The sequence below is a fragment of the Cyprinus carpio genome, unplaced genomic scaffold, assembly GCF_018340385.1.
Source record: "Cyprinus carpio isolate SPL01 unplaced genomic scaffold, ASM1834038v1 S000006629, whole genome shotgun sequence".
Taxonomy (NCBI): domain Eukaryota; kingdom Metazoa; phylum Chordata; class Actinopteri; order Cypriniformes; family Cyprinidae; genus Cyprinus; species Cyprinus carpio.
This window is the reverse complement of record NW_024879261.1, coordinates 488,248-515,240: the sequence shown is the minus strand read 5'-3', so window position 1 is coordinate 515,240 and position 26,993 is coordinate 488,248. Positions and strand designations below refer to the sequence as shown.

Below are 26,993 nucleotides of genomic sequence, written 5' to 3'. Positions count from 1 at the left end.
CTATCAGAGGATAAACCTGTACAGGGTGTCTGATAAAACAAGAAACAGGTTGAGAGAGTAAATAAAAATATAAATAAATGTTGGTATTATACAGGTTAAAAGAAGAGTTTACTCTTTATTCTTTATCTGGTCTCATTCTTCCTTGTTAAATGGGTGCATAATGGGTCTACAGTTATGAAAATACATGAATATGATTCTAGACATGAACATGAATCACAAGGAAACAGTAGGGGGCTCCTAATGCTTTGCAAAAAGACAAGAGCACAACTGTGGCATAATTGTTTATGAACCCAGAATACTTATCATAATCTAGCCCTCCAAGGCCCCCCATTGTCCACTACAACACTGGAAGGCCCCATGACTTTTCCAGTTGTTGTGATTTACAGGAAATAAACAAACAAATAACTACTACTACTACTACTACTATTTTACTCACAATTTCTACCAGATAAAATATTTTAGAGCTTGGCATAACTAGAAAACTGTATACTTTTTAAGGGATTTATTAATTTAAAATTATTTTTGATAGACCTTTCAAGGTCTAGAAATCACATTTTTAAAATTAGGCTTTTTCAAGAAGACAGGAAGAAAAGTTGCTAAAAAGGTAAATTAAAATAATAAACATTTTGATTCTATTTTTTTTTTTTTATTTTTTTTTTTTTTGGCTTATTTTAATGCTGGCATGTGTTTAAATCATTTCAAGTTCTTCAGACCGCATAAGGGGCACCGAACCCTAGTTGAAAGTCAATAATTTACATGCGCAGTGTTTTTTTTTTTTAATGAATAAATGAAAAGAATGATCCTCAGATTATTTAACAACATCTACATTTACACACACACATTAATTAAATATTAATTAAGTTAATTGACTGATTTGTATTAGTGACAGGAACTATATTGCATTTCATCACATTCCTGTGTGTTAATTGTTAATGTCGTGAATGAGAATTAGTTTGGAGGGAAAATATTGCTGAGCAGCGATGAAGCAGGTAAATAGGCCTACAGGTGTAGATAAACCTCAGTTTGTGGGCTATTCGTTTCTCCCAACACAAGTTCAAAGTAAAGCAGGCTAATAAGATTCATAGTGGGAGGGTAGAAAGCCGTGTATCTACCATTCAGACGCATTTACTCCAACCAGAAGCCAGAGAAAGAGAGAGCGGGCGAAAACCAGCCAGTAATGGTCATCCACACAAGTGCGCATGTAGGTGTGGTGTAAAGAACAAGAGTTGTGTCTGAAGCATGGAGTTAAGCTTAGTGTAATTCCAGGTGCGTACGAGAGCGTCATGGATAAAGCGAATCTAGCGCTTCTGAGATCAGTGATAGGGAATGTCGGGGACGCGTTAGTCATCACGAGCCTCGGCGCAGACACCGGTGCCTTTACAGTCTGTTTTTCGTCGTCGTGATGCTTTAGTGATGTAGGTTTTCGAGAAGCACAGGTGGGAGCGCCTTGTCTTCACACCACAGTGCACTTATTTCTCTTTCTGACTTCCACTGATCGGTTCGGGTGAAACAACAGACTAAACATGGATACGCCGAGGGAAACCAGGAAACAAAAAATCAAAGCCAAATCAGCGAAGCGCAAGCACAAGTCCCAGAAGCTGTTCAGAAGGAAATCGCTAAGATCGCTTGGAAATTTTATGAGCAGAATTGTCAAAACTTTGGGCACTTTGGCACACTTGGGGGACGCGGACCAGCCGGACGCGGCGGAGGATGATGATGGTGGCTTTGGAGACACTCTGAGCGTCCACAGCTCTGGGAATCACAGAGAGAGCTCGGTCAGGAAGACCGCTGCGCCCTCATCTTCTTATGGGTCTGTCAAAGAAAGACTGTCCTGGTGTTACGGCGAGAAAACTCCGGGAGTTCAGGGTCTGAAGAACCACGGAAACACCTGTTTCATGAACGCCGTGGTGCAGTGCTTGAGTAACACGGAACTTCTGGCAGAGTATTTGGGTCTGGAGCAGTATAAATGTGAATTCAATGAGCGGAGGATCAACGGGATGATGAAGAATGAGGAGGTCAGGGGGGAGGTGACGGAGAAGCTGGCATCGCTTGTGAGGGCGCTCTGGACGCTCGATTACACGCCTCAGCTGTCAGTGGAATTTAAGGTGAGTTTCGATCAACTTACAGAGCGGCGTCACGAACGCCCCCTGTAAGAAATCAGTGTAAATAACTTCTCTGACTGATCGTTTGTTTTTTCAGTGTAGAATGGAATCTTTTTATTTTACTGAAACTTAAGCTAAAATCAGCAGGTAGATTCAGGGTTACTCATTTGGCAAACAGACACTGATCTTAATGAATCCGTTTATCAAACTCGGTCTGAACGATTAGTTCATTAATTGGACTGAATCGTTGAACCTATAAGCGTTTCTTTCGGACATGTCCGATTCGCACTGACGTGGGTTCACACACCAGCGCATTCGCGGATATGTCTTCCTCATCGCTAATTCAACAATCTACAGTGTATTCGGTGGAAGTGGGAGGGGCTTAGAGTAGGAGGCGACAGGTGAATCACCTGTCAACAATTCGACAGACTTGATTTGGAAGAATGCGGAATGTTTATTTTTATTTTATTTTTTGTAAAAATGTGTTACAAAAAGAGTCATTTGTTTTATTCTGTTTTTTTTTTCTTTTTGCAACAATGCAAATAGACTTTAATGTTGCATAACTGACAATAACACCTTTTTAAACATTATGCTTTTAAAAACCAACAGATCAAAAGGATAAGAATTCTGTCATCCACTATCAACAATCATAGATTGCTCACAGCTATTTAGTTGCAGTGTGCATATGCCTTGAAGGCACAGTATCTCTACACAGTCTTGTAACTCAATGCTTGTCGAGCGAGAGAGAGAGAGAGAGAGAGAGAGAGATTGAGATTTGAGACATTGTTAACAGACTTTGTCCCTGGTGGTGTTCCCATTCATTCAGATCTATACCCTGTTCGGCTTTTATACTGTGGACAGTTTCTATAGACCTCATTTGCTTTCCTTATCAAGTGAATCAAAGTGTACTTTTTTAAAGCTAGCTTTTCCCTTAATTTCACTGTAGAAGTATGCTACTTCTGAAGCAGTTACTGTGTAACATTATTTCTGATGTATGCTTACAGTACATTTATGTTTTTGTGCACAAAAACAGCACCATTCCAGCAAAACCCTCTTACATTTGTCTTATGGCCAAGATTTTAAAAATAATTTTAGTATGATTTATAGTAATTTAAATATATATTTTATGATTTATAATAATATCAGTTTATTATTAACTTATAGTTGATTTAATAATTTCAGTGTATTTGTAATGACAAATCAAAGAGCTTCATTCTGTGTGTGTGTTTGTGTGTGTGTGTGTACAGGTTTATCCTCATTGTGGAGACCAAATGTTCCCACAATGATAAAACCTGACATTTTTGACATTGTGGGGACATCTCAACGAGGAAAAAAAAATAATTAAAAATGCTAAATGATGTTTGACTAAAAATGTAATAATGCAAAAACATTTATATGAGGGGTAGGTTTAGGTTTAGTGGATGGAAAATATTGCTGGATTAGTGTGAAAATAATATACGTCTATGGCAAGTCCCCCAAAGATAGCTGTACAAACGTATGTGTGTGTGTGTGTGTTGACTGTTTGTGTGTTTCTGCGTCATCTCGGTTACCCAGCAAGGTGCAATACTGATACACACACCACCTTGAGCACAGCTTGTGCTCTGCTCAGACATCAGCCGAAGATTCATGTTTCTGATTTCCGTCCCACTTCCATGCATTCCTCTTTACTTCCCAACAACGCCTTTTTCAAGTTATATCATTACCAATATACTTTTAGTTCCTCTGTTAAAATAGATTGCACTTTCATAGGAACCGATTGCAATATGATATAATATTAATAGTTTTATTAGTAATATTTAATAATATTTGTTTTTGTGCTCGTCTCGTTTACAGGGTTTATTGATTACAGTAAAGACATGAAACTCTGTGGTAGAGGCCACAGTGGATATTTAGTCTCTGAGGTGAGGAGATAAATGATGAGGGTGAGGAGGAAGGGCATCTCTGATGGTCAGGGGAAAGTGAATAATACAGCATCTGGAGATCAGCTGAAATTAACGCCTGTCCTCCATATGGAGAAAAAATACAGACTTGATGACTTTTATCTGTCTCTCTGTGTTTTCTTGCTCTCTGATTTCCCTTCCTTCCTGTCTGCCTCTAAATCAGGGGTGTCAGTCTTAACACACTCTCATTTGTAACTACTCTGCATTTTGCCGAATGGATGGCTAATTAGTATGAATTTCTGCATCTCATTTGTGCTTTCAAATTTTATGTTTCTGTACAAATTCATATGAAAACACTGAGACATTGATCCCTTGAGATCAAATGACAAAACAAATTATATATATATATATATATATATATATATATATATATATATATATATATATATATATATATATATATATATATATGTATGTGTATGTATATGTTTACTAATTTCATTCTTTTAGGATTTTAGATTACATACAGGGCCTACATAAATTTATAAAATGTGTACAAAAATAAATAAATAAATACCTTTGTAGTATTAATCACCCTCAAAATTGTACAGATTTTTACTTAGCAGAGTAAAAAATTAATACAATCTTTGTATTTTTGCTGTTAGCGACAAATTGTAGAGTAGAAAAATGAAATGGCTAGCTTGATGTGTATAAATAAAATAATGTTTCCAACACTTTAAGATGACATATTAAGACGAAAAGTTAATCTGTGCTGACGTATTATAGGCCTAATTAAAATTTTATATGTTGAATATATTTCATACTAAGAAACAATATGGATAAATGTTCTCTTTTCACCATGATTTTACTTTTCATTTTGATCCTCAAATCACTGGATTCCTCAGAGAGCTGTATTCAGCCCACTGGCCATGTCTTTGACACTCCTGCTCTAAATGGAAAACTAGTCAATCCTAAAATGAAAAGAAGTATGTAGTAAAGGCACATTCCTGTCTGGTAAGCTTAAGAGTAGGAAACAAACTCTGCAAGCAGTGCTGAAGCTGAGGTTATGTAATGCCGTCATTCATCACGTTGCTTAGTGAATTGCCAATGGAACCAAGACAGGTCGTGTTAACCTGCTAGACTTGTTTGTCATTCTTGTGTAAAAGAAGGGAGAGGTTTGTCCTCGGGAAGGAAGTGAATAGAGACCAGTAATTAATGCCTAGACAGCTTCTCACACAAATTATATTGGCTGCTGTTTGACCATTGGACCTTGATATACTGAGAGAAGGCTGAAAGAACAAAAATGAAATGTTTTACAATTTACAGCGTTTCAATGTCTCTGTGCTATTATGTTTAGTGACTTATATAAGTTCAGACAGTCTGCTGTGGTATGAAAGGGTTGATTCTTGATCCATTACTTGCTTGCGACTAGTTGAGGAAGAAAGTCAATTTTCTAAATATCCTTATCCCCAGGGTATATTTCATGCACCTGTTAACTAGCAGTGGCTGTGTATACATGTAAAATATAATACCACCTGAAGTTGTGTTCAGCCTGTTGTTGTCCGCATTTCAGTTCAGCAGTAGAAGTATCAGTTTACAGCCTGTAGTCCCGGTTAAACAAACATTCATATTTGTAAATGTAATAAAGCCACTGTACGAGGACATCTCTGGAACTTTGGACTTGTTTTACTCATGCAGACATCATTTGAATTGATACCTGTGCAGCAGGTGTGCTGTTGAGACTGAAATAACATCCAGTATGGAACAGTGTGAATGCCCTTAAAGGAACAGTACACTCAAATATTTAAATTCACCGTCATGTCATTCCAAACTTGTATGACTGATTTTCTTCTGTGGATATTTTAAGAAATGTCTCAGTGTTTTTGATTGCAATTTAATGGTAACTAAAACTGTTTGGCTAACAACATTATTAAAAACATTGTAGAATACTGCAAAATAAATAATGGCATACAGGTTTGGAACAACATAAGGATGAGTAAATAATGTCAAAATGTTAATTTTTTTGTGTGGACTGTCTCTTTAAGTCATTGAGTTGAACTTGAGAACCAGAACAGACAGATCTGTAAATGAATCATTCAGACCAGTTATAACTTCACTGAAATGATTCATATTGTAAGAATGACTTGTTCACGAATCGGACAGCACTACAATATTACAGTTGGTTTCTCACACAAGGTTTGTAAGGCTTTAGAAGACTTAGAATAGTGTACAAGTTGCATGAACCACTTTTATGGTGATTTTGCATTAGTTTCCATTTATTATAATAGCATTACAAAAAAGACCAACCATCTTTAAAGCTTGACCTGAGGATTGATAAATGAAGACTGAATTTTAATTTTGGGTGCACTATTCCTTTAATACAGTTGAGCAAGCACCATAACAGTGATAAATGTTATTCATCTTGTAAATAAACATCTTGTACCGGTTAATGTAATACTGAAGCCATATGAAATGACAAATAAATATTATATTTCCTTTGATGAGTAAAAAAATGCAGTATTTGAGGATTTTTGTTTTTGTTAAGAGAAAAAATCTGCAAAATTAGGTGCTATTAGAATAGCAGAGCAGAATTTATATTACTGAGTAACCCATATATTTCTAGTCTTACTGAGGCTTTGTGATTCCCAAAATCTGCTTCTATCCCAGATCAATCCAAATATGATAAGCAGAAAAGGAGATTATTATGATCTGATTATGACATTGTGCTAATGTGCTCAGAAACCTTTTCATACGTTTAAGCTGTTCTTGATGTCCGTCTTTGCTTAAAAGTCATACAGGGCATTTGGTAAATGTTAGCTTTTAGGCCTGAATTCATCGACTACAAATCAAGTTTAAGCTGTGAGTTTTTAAGGCTTTACGTTTCCCTTACGAAAAAGAAGTTTATTCAAGTGTGCTATTAGTATACTTATTTTAAACTAAAAAATAGGAAAGTATACTTTTAGTTTACTTTTTATGTACTTCTCAGAAATGGGCTTTATGTACTTCTAAGATATATACTTATAATGACAATTAAGTATACTTGACTTATACTTACAAAAAGTCAAAATATACTTGAACTTTACTTAAGTATACTTAATAAAATAAACTTGAAGTATACTACTTTTTGGTAAGGGTTGCACCGAAGAAAGTGGAAAACTTCTCTTCATTTAAGTCAGTATATGAACTCATAATCAGGTGAAAAGATCTTTGTGTTGGGCAACTTTGCAGCTTAAAATGTCGCTTTTTAGTACACTAACAGCACCTGTAACTGAACTTTAAATTAAATAACACCTCACCTCATATGTGTCAGACTCTGTTCCGTGTCTGTGTTTTCTTCCCCCATGTGCTCCATGTGTTGTTTATGTCCTTACTTGGTCTTCCTGTTCCCTGATTAGGTTAATTTGTCTCAGGTGTTTCCAGTGTTTATTATGTCATTGAACGTGACCGTATGTTTTTAGAATATTGATGATATTTATTATTTATTCAACAATAAAGGGCCATTCACAACAAAAATGATGACTATAAGGCTCTGGTATTAAAATGTGTTTATGATCACCAGTGCATGATGCTAAATGCAGGTGTAAACACAGTAAAAAAGAGTTTGTCCACTTTCGACCACTTCCAGAGGTAGCTGAAAACACATTCAGTCGGGATTGCTTTTGTAGTGTGGTCAGATGAGTTTAAACAGCGTCAAAAGGCGACCAAACACGTGAGCATTCTGGGACATGTTTTAAGAAAGTGAACAAAAACAATCAATTCTAACTTTGCTATGTTTTGCCAAAACAGACAGATTATGACCACAGTCACTGTTACCAATTGTATCCTTTTCATTCGTTTTGTTTAGTTTCCTGCTCACTCATAAGCAGCGTAATGGCTTTGTTCATTCAATTTTATTTGTGTGCTACGGTCTATATGAAATCCGAACACAAGTGGTCACAGGAGACAAATTTAAAACGTTAAGACCAGGGGCCAGTTGCATAAACTTAGCCACTATGTGTCTTAAGAACTAGTTTGACCAACTAGCAGTTGCCAAGGGGTAATCAGTCTTACTTTTACAAATTAGACCTATCTACTTTTTTATAACTGAATTAAAAAAGTTATGACCAGTCTTGAAGAAAAAAAATTAGTTGACTAACTTTTTAAGACTAGTCTATACAGTTTATGCAACCGGCCCAAGGTGTAAACATTACTGCTTCTTGGCTGACGTTTATAACTGGATCACTGAAAACTCTGGTCCTTGAATCTTATTGGCTGAGTAGTGTTCTAAGAGTGCGTAACAGCCGTATATCAGAACAGCTGTGAATCGGCCAGAGTATCTGGGGATGTCAGGAGAAAAAGGAGATTTGTATGATTGAAGTTATAATGAAATTAGTTTTAAAACTGTATCCATGTCAATATTTATCTGACACAATCTCCCTCTCCTACCCTAGAGTGTTGTGTCCAAGTATGGCTCTCAGTTCAAGGGGAACGCTCAACATGATGCCTTGGAGTTCCTGCTGTGGCTTCTGGACTGTGTACACGAGGACGCCAGCCTTTCCACCAACAACAACCACAACAGCAAAACCAAACCATCCAGCAAGGTAATATACCCTCGGTCCATCTAAATGCTCTTCAGTTTTTTTTTTCTAAAATCAACTAATTGCTTGGATGATGCAGTGACGGAAAACTCCTACAACCATACACAGTGGGCTTTAATGTTTGCACTGACAAAAACATAGTATGTGAAAAACAGTATGTCAAAAGAGTAGTACGTCTGAATTCATAGTAAGTTCTGGATGACTTACTACTTCCACCGAGATTCTGGTGTGCACATTCAAAGGTCACTTTATTACTATTCCATGTAACTATGGGGGAAGGAGGTGTGAATGGCAGTAAAGGGACACAGCTGTCACTGGTAGGTCACATGACAGTGACATGGCTGATGTACCCTATTGAAAAAAACAGCATATGCTGGTTAGGTATGTTTTGAAGCATGGCATCTGGTTTGAGCTGGTTTAAGCTGGTCATGAGTTGTTGCTTAGGTCCAGCTCAAACCAGCTACCATGCTTCAAAACATAGGCTACCTAACCAGCATTTGCTGTGTTTTTTTTTTTTAAACAGGGTAGTAAATTAACATTTAATTAATTCTTTCCATATTATTCCTACATAGAACAGACTTTTTTAACATTCAGAGTTAGTATCAAACAAATGCCTACTTGACGTTATGTGATTGTAGACACAGCAATAAGAAAATATCTACATATGCTTGTCGAATGCAACTAGTCTGTTGTCATGACTCATCCTTACTTAGGAGTGTTTTTCTCAGCACACAGTATCAAATATTATATTAAAATACCTTTTATGTTAGATGTAGTATTCAGTTTTTGCACTACTAGTGTGACCTAACAGAACTATAAAAATAAAGAACACTTCCCCCAATTCAGACATCACAAATACGGCTCTTATAGTACAGGTCTATAAAAGTGAAGGCATGTTTCAACAGGTAAAAATACTGGGCTACTTTCAATAAAAGGTCCAACATATTAGGAATACTTTAAACTAGATGTTTACTGTATCTTTTTTGTTAACCTAAAATACTTATTCATGCACTTATTTGTGAATTTATAGGATGCATTGACAGACATTTTAAAACTGATTTGGTTGCCCCTTCATGTTTCTGCACACAATATGTTGCAAATGATGCACCCCACATACATGTAGTGTTGTATCAGTGGAACTAGTCATGCAGTTAAATACCAGTCGTCTCTCGTGTCTCTCTGCTGTTTCTACTGAGTTAAAGGCCTCAAACGCCATTACGCTAATGAGAAGGAAGTTGCAGCCTAAGACACGACTCCCCCATGTGTATGATACATTGGCTGACTAGTTTTCCTGTTTCATTTGTTAACTTTTGTGCTAGAGAGAGGGTGTAGGAGGAAAAAGTGAGTGGGTGGATTGGTGTGGGGGTGTTGTGAACATGTTGTAATGTTCTGTATGTTTCACTGAGACATCATTGTAAGTGTTTATTCTCTTTAGAAATCAATGTGGAATTTGAGAGCGTGGAATGTGCTTAATAAAAATTCCCTGAAGTGTGTTTAAAAGAAGGTGCAGGTTTGATAATCACATAATCACCTTCTCAGAGTTTGGAGACTGTTAGAACGCAGTGGATTGTACGGGGTGTCAGACAGCAGCAGGTCAGATGAAGTCTGTGTTTTGGCAGTGAACACACTTCAGCCTTTGTCTGCTGTAGTGGCAGCGAATGAAGATGCCAAGCCTGCATGGTAATGTGGCAGCTCCATCAAGAGCCATTTTTAGACTCATCACAGAATGGGTCCGTATCTCTGGTCCCTTACATCACACTCTGATCTCATCCAAACTGAGACACGGTTATTAACAGCTGAATGACAGCTAGACACTTTCAGACCCCGTTATTGCTTAGAATTTGACATTTGAATCTTTAAACCATGTCTGGGATTGTTGATTATAATGGGAATTTTTATAGGTTCGGTGTGTGGTCTGCTCATGGCTGTATTACAAGTGAGTGGTGCAACATGAAGTGAATTTAGCACAAGTTTGTTATTACTGATAGGCCTAAAGGCTAATTTACATGCCTCTGATTAATGATTGTTTATGCACACAGTGAACATGCCTGTGGTCGGTTATAGTGATGCAAAAATGTTAAACTAGTGCAAACTTTTCATCTGAGCAGAAGCAGACATTAAAAGAATGCTATAAGTAACATTTTCCATGGGTGCTACAATCCTGATTATCTATTTGAACATATTTCATGCTTTCTTGTGCATCAGTCAGTTCCAATTAGTACCAGTCTGTCTTAAACTGGTACTTAACCATAAATATACTCTGGGTTGACCGTTTAATTGTTAGTTGGTTAATACTGTTATTGGATCAAAAAATCCTCAGTGACCACTTTTAGTCAGTTTGAGTTTTTTTTTTTTTTTTTTTAACAAACTAAAACTAAAGCTATTAAAATAAGTTTAATTAATAACAAAAAAGCTGTAATAAAATCTTAATATTAAATAAATATATCTATAAATACAAAATATAAATTTTGTTTTGTTCTATTTTGTTTTAGAACACATTTTCCTTATATATCCCTATATATATATATATATATATATATATATATATATATATATATATATATATATATATATATATATATATATATATATATATATATAAGAGTGACATTTAAAAAAAAATTGTATACATTTTTCATGTTAGCATTTCTCTGCCCTAATGTTTCTAAAGCTTACAATATTGCAATGGGTCATAACCAAAGCAAAAAACTGAGGCTGCTGAATCCTACACGTAGTGGGGGAAAAACAAGAAAATTCTGTTGAGATTATTTTAAACAGAAGAGGGTACGTACCTCTTTATGTTATATGAAGCCTTTGAAATTGGTCAGAAATATGTAGACAATCACATTAATGTAAAGAGTAAACTCATTGAGTATTTCAAGATCAATCTCTTTATAAACGTTGTATTAGAGTGAATCAAGAGACGCTCTTAGCAGGCACAAATTTTTTCAGTAAGGTAAAAATATGTGGTCGACAGATTGTGGGTTGGCCCTGAGTCCACAAATTACTTTTCATAGATCTGTAGCAGCTAAGAACAGTCCAGTCTGTTGACACAGTAGGCCAATGACTTATTTGCCCATGTTGTAGTCGAGATCAGCTCATTGGAGTCAGTGTATGTTGGGTCTGAGTCAAGACCAAGACCGGAGGATCCTTGTCCAAAAAAGTACAATATATTGTATTTTAAAACAGAGTACTTATTACGGAAATAGTATACTTCAAAATAATATTGAATACTAAATGTTATCTGACACGTAATTGCATGTTATTTATATTTAAATTAAAATGTACAGTATTATGGTATTATTGTACTTCCAATTGTACTGACAAGCATTTATGGTAAACCAAAATACACTTTAATATTTTTTTCTAGTGAAATTTATATGTCATGTAGTTAAATATATTTGCAATTGTTGCAATTAAATACATTAAAAAAAAGTTCACCTCTATATTAAAAATAAAGTACAGTTATAATTATAATCATGTACTTTACATGTGCACATTAAAACTTCAAATTTGATATTGTTACTTATTACAATTTTTAAAAGCCTTGTGATCCATTTTAAAAGTGTGTCGAGACATGTGACAAAGTCATGAAAGTATGCTTTTTAACTACACTTGGCTATTATTTTAATTAATATTACATTATCTTGAGGTACATATTTTATTTTAAAATATACTTTTAAAATTCTAGTATACTACAGGTGTACATTTAATACAATTGAATTCACATCTTTTTCACAAGAGGAAGGTCGAATCTGAGTCAAAACCGAGTCAAATGAGTCCATAACAAGGCCAAGACCATGGAAATATGGTCTTGGACTCATCCTTGAGACAGAGTACAGTCTGGTGTACTACAACACTGATATTTACAGTGTAAACGTGTCAAATATTTTAAACATAGTTAAAATGTTTTTTAGAGAGAGAGCAAGAGAAAGAAAATAAAGAGAGAGGGGGCAGGTCAAGTGTTATTTCCTGGGCTGTTTGTCAAAGAATGTCAGAATGATTTGCCATGAAAGTATTCACTTCAGTGGTTAACTTCAAAGAATTGAGAATTTCAGAGATTACAATTCACTTAGTCTTTCTTTGCTGTATCCTGCTATATTGGGCCTACATGAATGTATTTCAGTTGGCATGATAAATGTATATAGATGTATAGGCACTGTACCAATCAGAATCATGTTAGTACTCCCACTTTACAGTAATTTTTAACCAATAAAATGGAACCTTCACTGCCTCCATCTGTCCGTCTGTAATTTGCCTTCGTCAATTTAAGTGACTTTCAAAGTATGGAAAAATAAAAGGGGTCAAATTGGCACTCTTCTCCACTGAGCTCTTATAGACTTTCTGGGGGTGAATAATTTCTGAAGTGGTGAGTTTTGCACTTGACGAACAAAGCTGCACTTCAGTTTCTTTAACTGTTGTCACAAATATTCAACAGGTACACTTATACACCAATGTGTTGATTAGTCACTGTGAGATCTCTTTGCCTTGATGGAAATGGTGCTTATATGGATCAAAGGAGATGCTGTTATCGCAGATTGACATACTGGTCTTTAATTCGATAACACTTCTCACCAAAAATATCTTAATTCACAACACGTAAATACTTACATAAATTTGTTCTTTACCTCAAATGTGGAGTATTCTCCAAATTCATTAATACACAAGCTTAATGAATGAGACCGATTATTATTTTTACACACAACTGCTGTTATGACTGTACTGTTTCAACCAAAGATTGGCTATTTACTGATTGTTTTATGCATATTGCTGTCTGAAATTGGCAATTCCAGTCTTACTGGCTGGCTCATGAGAGTCAGGATACAATGGCCTGCAAAAGTGATGTGGGGTGTCAAAATAAGACAGCAGAATCTCAACAAATTCTGATCACAGATGGTCACAGGAAGATTTGAGATGCATGTTAATTCCAAGAGGATAAAATAATGTATCTCAGCTGACTACTTTTGATCAGATCACTGGAGATGCATCTTGATACCATCAGGTGACAACAGAGTCATTATGTGTATCTGTGTCTGTGGCAATGGTTAACTTGTTAAACAAAGTTAGCTGTTTTTATATTGTATTTGAGAAGGACTGGGTGTGGTTGGGAGTTAAATAGTAGTGTATCAACTCTAAATGAAACAAACCCATGATTAGTTTGGTTTATTATTTAATCCAATTTATCTAACACATTCTATTTACTTTCTATATGGCAGACATGTATTGTATAACTCTATACAAGAATATTTCTTATATAATATTTCTTACATAACTAAATTTTGACAGTGTCTATTTATACTTGGTGCAAACAGTATATTCCGTATATGAAGTGCATCCTGCTTGAGGAGCGGGTGTTTGACAGAAACATGTTTTCTTGTGTCTAAACATTGACACCCATGCACTGTAATTTTAATTTAATGCTCATTAAAACTTATTTGTAATTTTATTTTGAATTTGATTATTTCATTATCAGTTTTGTTATTATTGGTGTTTCCAGATAAATGCACATCACTATATGATTCAGCATTTTTTGAAGGATCTGTCACTTTTGCCACTCTGTGTCCTGGGCTGTTTTTATTATATTATGGTTTCATTGGTTTCAGATTAGGCTGTACCCAAATACCTATATATATTAGTTGGTCTCTCTTCCACATCAATCAGATGGCTTCTCTCAATGGTGGCATGTCTAATCTGGAAGACTCTGAATGTAAAGCCAAGACTGTTCACTTGAAGTGAAGAGACTCTGGCGAGACTGCTGTCCTAATCTGATCCCAGCTGTCAAGGTTTTCCTTCAGATTCACAGTGGCTCTGAAGTCTTAGAGTAAAGAATAAACAAATAATAAGATTCTGAGTTAAAAACAGGAAAGGTAGGGACCCATCCTTTGGATGAGCTTTGTTTATTTTATTTTATTTTATTTTAATAAATAAATTAAATATTTTATTTTATTTTATTTTATTTTATTTTATTTTATTTTATTTTATTTTATTTTATTTTATTTTATTTTATTTTATTTTATTTTATTTTATTTTATTTTATTTTATTTTATTTTATTTTATTTTATTTTATGGAATGGAATTGAATGGAATGGAATGGAATGGAATGGAATGGAATGGAATGGAATGGAATGGAATGAAGATGGAGTGTCCTAATGGCCTCTCATGCATCATCTCTGTGATTCTGTTATGCCAAATCTCTTTCATGCAGTGACAAAATAACCGGAAATCATTCAGCTTTAAAGACAGTTTTGACAACATGAATGATAAAAGGAACAGTTAACCCTTATGCAGCCAGTTCCTAACCCATGACTTCTTTTGTGTAACACAACAGGTGAATTTCTGAAGAATATTATTGCCACTATTTTTCATATTATAAAGGAATTTTTCATAATATAAGGGAATTTTTTTTTGTATCAAGGACTGAATTTGGACTGAATTTGGAAAAACTTGAATAAATTATGACAATTTTCATTTTTTGGGTGAACTATCCCTTTAACAGTAGTGAAAAAGGAGCAACTTATAAAAATATTATTATTATATATTTTAAAAAAAAGAAGCACAATTAGACAAATACAATAGAGATACAAGTTAAACTAATTTTTCAGATACAGTAGGTTTTACTTAACATGTATACATTTATTTAACATCTTTTGTTGGTTAACATTAATGAAAGATAGGTATTTAATTTGGAATGCTGTCCTTTTAAGATGGCAGGCATGCATGAAATACTGACACACGTTCAGTTTTCACCCACCTGTTCACGTTCACTTAATCCATAACCTACTGTATTTACGTGAGATACTCTACACGATAAACATTTGGACTGCTGTGTGTGTATTTGAGCGCTGAGAACTGATCGCGCGCTGTATATGAGAATTGAGGAAGTGGAGCGTGTGCGCGCACGAGAGAGAGAACACTTCTATCAGCACTATTCCGCCTATCCCGCCTTCACTAACTTTAAGTTAATCGACAACGAATTGTGACTCCCGGGAAAAACAGGACGTCTGGTTACCTTATCCCTACTCCTTTTATTAGCCTATCCATCCAATGCGGCTTCCATACTGACAAGATATGCAAACGCCCCTTATCCAATCGCAATCCAATGACAGGGATGCACATTTTGAAGGACAATAACCTATAGGATGCATTTTGAATGTCCGGTAGTCCTCAAATAACATTATAGTCCAATATCATCTAGTTAACGAAGACGCGGCATAAATTTCATCATAATTTCGTAATCAGATATTATTTTTAACGTCTCATCTTAGTCACAGAAAAAATGTTCGTTAATGAATATTTTTCGTCGTCGTCTTCGTTAACGAAATTAACACTGGTACAATAAAGTTTATATCTATTATATAGTATCTATTACTTCTTTATCAGTCAAATATAGTCTATAATATATCATGAGTCTGTAACATCTCTCAGTTTCAGCATCTCAAAGTGTAACATCTCTCAGTTCGTTTACACTAGTGCGTTTTCGTTTTAAAACGGCTTTTAGAATGGAAACGATCCTCATCTACACTGGCGTTTCCGCTGCGCGTTTACACTACACAACCTAAAACGCATGTCACGTGACCATTCTTGCAGGTACAGCCATAGATTCCCTATTATTTAGATCGCGGACGCGTCTACGTGCTTGGAGCAATCGAATGGGGAAGCTACGTAGACATGTATGGATACAACAACGCAGAGCGGGGCAGCCACGCCATTGTTTTCAAAAGTCTTAGTTTTGGTCCGTTTACACTGAAATGCAACCCCAGAGTTTTCAAACTAAAACGGGGTCTGCAGCGTTTTTAAAAGTCTCTATTTTCAAGCGTTGAAAATGCCAGAGTAGTGTAAATGATAGGCGTAACCGTAGCAAAAGTTATGCGTTTTAAAAAGAAAACACACTAGTGTAAACAGGGCCTTAGTCTAGCAGTTTTGGAATGCAAGAATGTGTTCTGTGTGAAAACCCTCTAAGAAACAACTTCTTCATTCCAACATTTTTGTAGGAAAAGTTATGCTTGCATAGTTACCAAACACACAACAACCAGAGAGCTCTTTAGAAAAACTCTGTCACACTGGATCACTTTTGGACAAGCCTCTATAAACACAGCTCTGAGATTGAGGCATTATGAATATTTAACAAGTTCAACCTAAGAGAAACAGAGAGAGTGAGTGAGTGAGAGAGCAAGAGGTAGAAGTCATAGAGAGAGTGAGGCATATGCCACAAAAGAGAGGAACATTAGCCTGGGAATTGATCGGCTGAGAGGGCAGAATGCACATCCGGCTCGCCATCACCCGATCCTGAAACCTCAGGGGTGCTTTAAAACTGCACCATACACTGCATAATGGCATCCTACCCTTTTTATGAACCCTTTAGAGCTGAATAGGTGTATTTTAAGCAATTTTAAACATAATAGACTTTTAATGACCCCCTTGTGAGATGTTTTACTTTTTTCCCTTAGTTTTTCCATCATATTATGTTGCTTTTACTAGATACTAGATACATTCTTTTGTGACAAATATGTGCGTTTATGTAAATTGCAGATTAAAAGTGGATAAAATTGAGATAACATTTATTTATTTTAGTGTTTTAGATTTTTTTGCATATTGCAAAAACTATGGGAAAAATCCTAAATATATTTATACTGTGAAAACGCATAGTAAATAAAACTATAAATTTGTAATAAAGTGTATGTCTGTGATCTGAACTGTTCATAATGATGGCTCTGTGATTATGTGCCATTGGTGTCCATTTAAACCCTCAGCTAACAGGTACCCATCTGACACATATACATGTTCCCTAGATACTATTAAAGGACCTGTAATGGATTTCACTGTTGCCTGAAATATTTAATTTTGATTAAACCAATGAATATTTCAGATAAACTCTCTAAATAGTGCAGAGAACAACTAAAATATTCAGAGGCATCTAAACTTTGGTCTATTCTTTGACGCGAGGCGCGAGCAGTAGAGTATGTGTTGCTGATGTATGTGTGTGGGCTGATTTTATGTGTATGTGTGTATGTGTGTGTGTGTGTGTGTGTGTGTGTGTGTTTAAGGCTCTTTTGGTGTGGATCTGTAACCTAATACTGCAGAAATTTTTCAACTATGCCTTTAACGTGAGCCAGTGAGCCGTTGTTTCAGGTGAGTGTAAGGTCCCTGTGAGAGGAGATGAAACTGTCATCTCAGTTATTCCTTCCTGAAGTTAAAGATTGTCTCTGTAAAGCACAGTATAGCTCATGCTGTGAGTGGGTGTGTATTTTGGATGTATGTGTGTGTGCGTGTTTGTGTGTGTTGTGAACTGCATCTAATCTCAGCTGGATTACATTCGCTGTGGGGGTGTATAGGATGGTGGGCTGGCATGCTGTATTGCGGAGAGGTCTAGAGATTACTCTCCTAGCAGGGGTTTGAATCCTCACTGTGTGTGCATGTATGCGTGTTCACTCCCAGATGATTTTTGGAATTTTGGTGGATTTGTTTTCAGTCATCTCAGCTGAATGCTCTATTTATCATCTGAATGATGACTCGAAGGCTTTCCTTTGAATGTACAGTAGATCTGTCCAGTTTATTTTCTAACTCGACTTTGAGGGGGCCAGTCCATCATTTTCAATGTTCCAGCAGATTCCTTCCATCGCAATAATTCGTTTTATGGGTATTGTACCAGCCAATTCAGCAAAAACAACTGAAACCTCTGAAATATGCCAAGTGCTCTAACAATTTTGGCCACCACTGTATATATAATACCATTTAAAAGTTCAGTGCCATTAAGATTTTTAATCAGCAAGGATGCATTAGTTTGATCAAAGGTGACAAGAAATGGACAGTAAATGTCTGATCTTTTGAACTTTCTATTCATCAAAGAGATTTCTATTCATCTATTTATATTCAACTGGGATATTATATTACATTATCAACTGGGATATTAATATTATTAGAAATGTTACTTGAGCACCAAATCAGCATATTAGAGTGATTTCTGAAGGATCATGTGAGAGTGACGCTGAAAATTCAGCTTTGCCATCTCAGCAATAGATTACATTTTAAGATATTTTAAAATAGAAAACATTTATTTTAATTGTATAAAGATTTCACAGTATTACAGTTTTTACTGTATTTTCAATCAAATAAATGCAGCCTTGTTGAACATTTTTTCCTGCTCTTCTTCTTTACTTTGGGCCATTTAGGCCATCTGGCCAGACCACAAACTCCATTTTGCTTTACTAAAGCTTTGCCATTACTTTAAACCTCTTTCACTCAGGTCGAATTACATTATGCATCCTGGTTTCAACCACACCATTTGTAATTATTTCAAGTATGTAATTCTCAATTCAGTACTATTAATAAAATATTCTCTTTATCCTTATGTAAGAATTATTATTTACACTAGATAATGTTGTATAGTTAAATAATACTGATTGCATTAGCAATATGGTCCCATTCTAACAGTGCTCTCCAACATGTTTTGTTACTACAACTGGGCTTTTTTCTATGAAATAAGTGCCAGAGGGTGGTGATAGATGGGAAATGTACTGTACATTTGATGCATACAGTTGAGTCATAACATCAACGTCTCATCTTATCTTTTCTTATTTTTACAGCTTTGACCATAGCACAAATATATATGATTGGATAAGACATCAAATAGATGCACTTAAACTGTGCTGGTTCATGTTTGGGAAACTACTGCAGCTGAATTATGGCCTGAATGACTTTTCTGAATGACTGCCGATTAAATTAAAAACATGTTAAATTCTCATCAAACTTGTTGACAAACCAATTATAAACTATCCTATTTTCATGAATATTTACTATCTGCTGCTTACTTTCGCTTAGAATAAAACCAACTAATATTTAATATTTGTCTCTAAAAGTTTTCTCCTATATCCCTCTATTTTGTGAATGCATGTTATACATCTTATGAATGATCTATCCAGGTCTGTGTTTCTTTTTTTGTTTGTTTTAAAACATAAGATTTAATTGAAAGATCTAAATTCAGAACATTGTTAATGTAATTATTATCTTCATATTGACCAATTCTAATTGCCCAGATATGTATTGTGAAAAGTGCTATACAAATAAATTTCACTTACAAAACAGGCTTCAAATTCATGCTTTCTTTTGCCATTGTAGTTCCCAGTAGTTGCAATATAACTCCCTGCTGCTGAAAAGCGATGCAGACAGCACTGATAGAAACATAGAAACATATAACTTGGTAAAGGAATATACATTTTAAAAATAACAGCAGGATCTCTGAAACTATGCAGCTGAGTGAGTTAGTACAGCAAATGCTGTGACATTGGGATGTGCTCTACAAATACAAATAAAATGTTTTCCGCAGACCATGAAAATAGGAACAGAGTAAATGATTGTTCCTGGGAATTTTTATTACTCATTCGTAGGCACAGTGAGTAAAGGCAAGAAGATCCTGCTCTACTCTGCTCTTTGACTCAAGACATGCAAGCCAGGTAATGTAATAAATGTCCCGGAACATTCTCCAGCAGCTGTGCTTCTGGATGAAAAGAGGTGTGTGACCTCTCTCAATGAATAACAAATCACTAAAAACCCAGCAGATCAGAGCCTCTGAAGAGCCCTTAGAGTGAGTGCAGAGAGTGAGACGACTCGGTGAGAGACAGGGTATGTGAATGTCTAATTGAAATGCAGAAAGAGAAAAATTGAGAGCTTGATAAAGTGACAAACGGATAAACAAATACAGCGATAGAGGGTTGTTAGTGTGAAATGCCTATGAGGGGTTTCCCTCTCCTGTGAGTGCCAGTGTTTGCTGTGATACCGTAAGCCCCGGCTGAATAGCCTGAATTAGCAGCTGCTATGTGTGTCTGAAAGAATAGCTGTGAGTCAGCCCCTTTCCTGCAAGACTAGCATTTCATCCCTCTTTACATGCCTCTCTGTCTCTTCCTCCATTCCCGCTGACCTCCCACCTTTTCTTTTCACATGACTGTTGGTGCTGTCTAACTGATGCAAGAATGAAAGGTTCTTGGAGGGGTTTCTGGTAAAGAAAGAACACAACTACAGAGTTGAGCTGAAATCTCTGTAGAGTCCTTAAAAGCCTCTGATCAGTCACAGAGAAAAATCTAGGATTTCTTTCTGTCTGATCAGAAGCAGACATGGCTCACAGGAATATTTAAATCTTGCCTGACTGACAGTTTTAAGTAATTAAAATGAATATATCAGAAGTTGTACATGGTCCCAAAAGTGACAATTTTGGATGTACAAGACACTGAAAAATATATGAATTTCAGGTAACATTGTAGATTAAGGAACACATTATAAGAATTTTCCCTCAATAAACTCCTAATTTGCTGAATATTGATAGTAAGTATGGTAGTTCTGTTCTGTAGTTCTGTTTCTTTTTCATTAGCTATGTTTCCATCCAAAGTTACAAATTAAATGCATGCACAAATTGGAATATCACATAAAACATTTGCGAATAAAGCACCGTTTCCATCCAGTCAGTTGAAGCGAACAAAATTGTCACTTCCTGATTAACTTGCGCTAAATATCACAAAGAAAAATTAAATTTGCTGGGGAAGGAGAAGGCACTGTATTTAATTTCTGTATACAATAAATCACGAGCTTCAGAGCACGCAGACGAAATGCAGTCATGTTGTCTTATTTTTGGAGCCCTCTTGTTTGGGGATGCAGTTTAGAGAGTTAATTATAACAAAGCACTTTGACGAGATTTTGCTCAAGCATTTTGGAATGACAAAACTAGCATTTAAGATGCTGTGCAATGAGATTGGTCTGTTGGTTGGTGAAGTTATGCCATCCCATGGCGAAGTCGCATGACTTTTTTGATGCGTATCAAGGAATTTATTTGGTAAAAGTGTATCCATTGTAGTTATGCGTATGTTTTCTTATGACTTAGTTGAGCACATACGTTTTTTATACACATTTTTAGTTTATGTGCATCTTGCCATTTCCATCCAGCATTTTTTTTTATGAGATATACCAAAATGTTGGAATCTGAGAGCTCTCTGACCCTCCATAGACTACAAGCATATTACCACGATCAACGCACAGAAACATAGTAGGGCATTGGTAAAACAGTCCATGTGACATCAGGGGTTCAACCATAATTTTACGAAGCTACGAGAATACTTTTCATAAGCAAACAAAACAATAATAACATAATTCAACATTTTCTTCTTCAAGTTACCATCTTCCACCATTTTTGGAGAGTACCACATACGCGTGCATTCTACTAAACATAAACAATGTTGATTACATTGATTACGTTCTGGGGTACTCTCCAAAATGTTGGTATACTTTTCAGGTTTTGAAACTTGGCATGTTTTCTATTCTTGTGAAATATTTCTGCTACATTTCTTAAAAATAAATTGCACTCGGATTGATATTTGTTTTGCAATTCATGCATTTGTATGTGTAATTTTAGTGAACACCTTGGGGCCACTGTGTATTAGTAACAGTAGCTTACTTGCATTATATTTTGTGATTTCACTGGAACAACAAGCATTTGGATGAAAGATGGAGCTGTACTCGTCTGACATCTGTGTTCAGGACAAGGTTCTTTGCCAAACACTTCTGCCTGATGTCTAGTCAGCCTTTGTTTTTATTGTGAGAGACAGAAAAAGAGGGATGGAGAAAGCCCATGGTGACCCATAGCACTAACAAAGGATGAAGTTTTAAAAGCGGTTTTATACTTTTCAAATCCTCAAAGCCCCTTTGGTATTTGTATGCTGTACACACAGCTATGAATTGTTTACTAATAAGGGAAAAACTTGTATCAACTCTGGTAAAGGATTGTGCATATTTATAAATGATTCATACAGACACGTCTCTGATAAGAGCTAAAATACTTGACGTGTTTCTGATTCATTTGTTGTGAAAATGTTTCAGCTGTTTTTTTACTACAGGGAGAATTTAGAGGAAGAGAGATAGTAGTGAAGTAGTGGAGATCTGTCAACCTCAGTGGATTTCCTTACAAAAATCCAGCTTCACACGCAGGAGGGTACTCACACTGTCCTCTGTGGGCCAACAGATGGATACAGTGGATAAAAAAGATTTGTAGATTTAGTGAAATTTTCATCACAGCTTTTCCCTTATTTCCTCTTCCTTCATTTCCTTATAACCCCTCTCTTTCCTCACAGCTCTCCATCACTTTTTCACAATTTTTCCAACTCATCCCTCACTTTCTTCCAGCTCTTTCCTTTCCCCGTCAAAGCTCTTCTCTCTCTTCCTTACAGATTTTTCCCCCATAACTCTCCTCCACTTCCTCCTAGCTCTGCCTTCACTTCCTCACACTTCCTTCCACCCTCCCTTCACTTGTTTCAAACTCTTCCCAAATTTCTCCACCGCTCTTCTCCCATTTCCTCACAACTCTTACCAAACCTTCTCTTTTATTTCCTCTTAACTCCGTTTTCTCTTCCTCATACTGTAGTTCTTCCCTCACTACTTCTTTGTTTATCCCTCTTCTTTACAACTCTCTTCCCAACTTCCTTAAAGAACATTAAGCACAACTCTTCCTCGCTTTGTCACAACTGTGCCCACACTTTCTGTTAACACTTCCTCATGGACATTGCCTTAATTCATTATGGCTATTCCTTCTATTCTCCACACCTCTGCTCTTAATTCCTCATAATTATTCCTTTACTTCATCACAGCCATTTCCTTTTAGCACAGTTCCCTGTTGTCTTGCACCACTTTCCCCTCATCTCCTATGTCCTCACAATTCTTCTCCCACTTTCTCACAGCAAGGGTACTTCCATATAGTTTTTCAGAGAAACATCCCTTTTTTTACAGCTCTTCCATCTCCACAACTCTGCCCAACTTCCCCATGATCTTTGCTTTGCTCTTTCACAAGTCTTCACACAATTCCCCTTCCTTTACTTCCTTAAAGTTCTTCCCGCAGTTCCCTGTATCTGTGTGGTTTAGCGGTTTCTATTGTTTTGCTGATGCTGGTGATTGGTATCTGTTTGACCTCGTATCTTTTTAAAGCCAATAACTTATTCAAACCTCATCCCAAGTTCTGTGATGAGACAAACAGATAGATACATTGACATGAGCTGCATATTTATATTACATATATCTCTGCAGATGTCTGTGTTCTGTCCTGAAATTTGCCAAACTTGAATTATTACTTTCAATTATATATTCGTTGAGTGAACAAAAGTCTTTAACCGTTCTGATTTTAAAGAATTTTGCAGTGTTTGATGTCAGAGAAAGATAAATGGATAATGTCATTGTACTGTTGTAGCAAAGTTCTCCAGACATCATCAGTGGACTCCTGTTATATTTCTGCCTGTGCACTGCACTCCTTAGAAATAAATGTTTTGTGCTACACATTATGTGTGTTTTGCTACTAGCAAGTCAGTGCTATTTTAGACCCTCACTATCTGCACCTAAAGCAACATTATCAGGCTATATCAAGCATATTTCTGCATTTTGTAAAAATGTTTTAAGAGAGAAATGTTGCCCAGTCTTGTTCACTGAGGCATCTATTCTTTGTTCTAAAGTCCAGCTAAGTGGCTTTTGACCCACTTTTGAGAAGGTGCTTCTTCAAGTGTGCACTGAAAGCTTGACAATTCATCTGATATGAATATGGAAAGAGACCAAAGCCAGATTAAGGGTTATGCTCCAACTCTCTCTCTCTCTCTCTCTCTCTCTCTGTCTCTTTTACTTTCTTACTGTATTCAGTTCTTCTCACAAACAATGTTTCCTGATTCACTGATTTATAGCAGCACTGAGAAAGGGTTGTTATGTGCCTCAGTCTCAATGTGAATATGGCATTGTTAGCACCAAATCCTGACAGCACTCTTACTGTCTCTTGGTTCCCAAAAGTTACTAGTTTCTTTTGTGCATTAAGGTATGAATCCATCTCCTTCTCTACTGCTGTGGTAAGATTTTATTTAAGCACAGGTTTAATTCTGCAGTTTCAGGATTTGCATTCAAGAATCTGATGACTTTTATTATAGTGACTGACTGTTTCATTTTTCTCCTCCCACCGCACAGACTAAAATTTCATTTTCTCTGACTGCTCCCCATAATTCCCTAGGTGTCTTAGACCTGTTTGGAGGACTAATTCCTGAGGAGGTTAGGTAAATTAATGTTAGAAAGATGTATTTTACATGATTTTAATCCCATTCGAACCGAACATGTCTGTGTTTATCCCCACATATTGTAAAAAATTATGAAGCAAATTATCAGATGATTTTTCTGATACTTCAAGTGTCCTTTGAGATTTCTAATCTCTTCATAAGAATGCATGTGAATGCAGTATATTATTTTTAACAAAGCTTCTTCTGATTTATTTTTGAAACTTTGTTGAATGCCTTAGAGCTAAATTTCATGTGCCTTCCTGATGTGCCTTTATTGTGGATTTGACCTTTGCCAAGTTTCTTTGTTAAATTTTTAGTTTTTTAAGTATTGCTTGTATCTCATCCAATATATCTGCTGCAACAATCGGTTTACATAACCAAAGAATTTCTGCACAAACTGTCAGAAACCTTCTTAGGGAATCTAATCTGCATGCTCATCGTCCTCATCGGGATTTCGACCTGACTTCAGTTCGTCATCGTAACCGACTTGAGTGGGCAAATGCTTACATTCGATGGCGTCTGGCACTTTGGAGAGGTGTTCTTTTCACGATGAATCCCGGTTTTCACTGTACAGGGCAGATGGGCTACAGCATGTATGGCATCGTGTGGGTGAGCGGTTTGCTGATGTCAACGGCCCATGGTGGCGGTGGGGTTATGGTATGGGCAGGCGTATGTTATGGACAACGAACACAGGTGCATTTTATTGATGGCATTTTGAATGCACAGAGATACCGTGACTAGATCCTGAGGCCTATTGTTGTGCCATTCATCCACGACCATCACCTCATGTTGCGGCATGATAATGCACGGCCCCATGTTGCAAGAATCTGTACACAATTCCTGGAAGTTGAAAACATCCCAGTTCTTGCATGACCAGCATACTCACCAGACATGTCACCCATTAATCATGCTGTCTAATCAGCATTTTTGTATGCCACACCTACGCCTTTTGTGTACATAGAAAAAGTCTTAGATCTTTGAGTTCAGCTCATGAAAAATGGGGGCAAAATCAAAAGTGTTGCATTTATAATTTTGTTCAGTGTAAAAAAGAAAATTAAATAAGTTTGATCATGGAATGCTCAGCATAGCCCCTGTAGTAGCATCAGATATGATTCCCATCTAAATGAATTCCTTAATTGTATGACTAACATTATAATGTTTTCATATATGATCTTCCATAAAGTCTGAATTAATTCATGAAATAATCATTACACAAATATCTGTATAGTGCTTTTGGCCAGGCACAGCTTTTTTTTTTTTTTTTTTCACCAGCTTTGGGCCATTACAGAGACTAGTGTGTTTCATTCAAAATGATGGTGCTTTTAATTCAGTTAGCTTTGACATTTTGCCTGTTTAGTCACTAACTTTACTAACTAGCTTTACACAACACAACTTTACACTAACTAGTCTCTAACAACTTTAGTGCTAGCTGTGCATTATCTCTCTCCATGTAAAAACTTTTCTCAATGTGCTGGGAAAATCATCAGACCCTGGACACTTATATTTCTGGAACTTAGGTTGCATATTATTTCAATGAGTCAGAGGTTTGAGTGGCCACAAACAATTAAATTGTTATTTCCTTGTAACAACTTGGAAAGCAGACAAAACAGAAAAAGTAAGATGCATGAAGAAGTGTGTGTACAGCCAGTTTCGCTCTCCTTTCAGGAGCTTATCCATTATGTCCTTATGCAATTCTAATAATTGAATCAGCAATACTGCTTTGCATGCTTTCTTTTTTTAACTTCTCATTTTCTTTCTCTCTGTTTACTAGTGTTATGCCTTGGACAAGGTACCTTGAGAGGCAGTCAAAAGTGATAAAAACATGAACAGCATAACTTAGGGCTGAAATTTACACATAAGAGGAGAAAATGAAAAGTTTAGATGCTAAGTCCAAAGAAATCTAGGCCAAGAACACCCAACAGAAAAAAAAAACTCTAAACTCAACTATAATTCAAATGAATTTTATTAATGTCAATGTGTTTTGTGTCAATATCTCCATAGTGTAGTGATCATATTTTTGTGAATAGAAAATAAGTGTGTTTTGATAGTAGCTATATATGTGTCAGTTAGATATTAATTCACAGTCTGTATTTTTCTAAATAAATCTGGTTGTATTAAAACACTTTTCTGCAGTCATTCTCAGTGCTTTCAATGTATAATCTGTACGTTCCCTATGTAACCTGTAGTTATACATCCCAAATCCACTGTGAAAAACTGCTAAATATATTTTTTTCCATTCATTCCTTCTGCTTGCACCTCTCAGGGTCCTGTGGGATTGGAGGAGAGCTCATGCCCCGGCCCAGCAAACTCACAGCAGCCTGGAACTCGACACAGTTTTGTACAGGAGCACTTCCAAGCTCAGTACAGGTCAGACAC

The 26,993-nt window shown here is 36.1% G+C and overlaps 1 protein-coding gene across 1 annotated transcript in view; it reads left to right on the top strand.

Moving 5' to 3' along the window:
• The first annotated feature begins 817 nt into the window (after nt 1–817).
• Nucleotides 818–26,993, top strand: part of LOC109067399 (ubiquitin carboxyl-terminal hydrolase 43-like) — a 101,710-nt gene continuing 75,534 nt past the window's right edge. The window contains 3 exon segments of the mRNA XM_042755051.1: nt 818–2,105; nt 8,413–8,562; nt 26,881–26,984. Coding sequence (XP_042610985.1) covers nt 1,524–2,105; nt 8,413–8,562; nt 26,881–26,984 — 836 coding nt within the window. The 5' untranslated portion in view covers nt 818–1,523.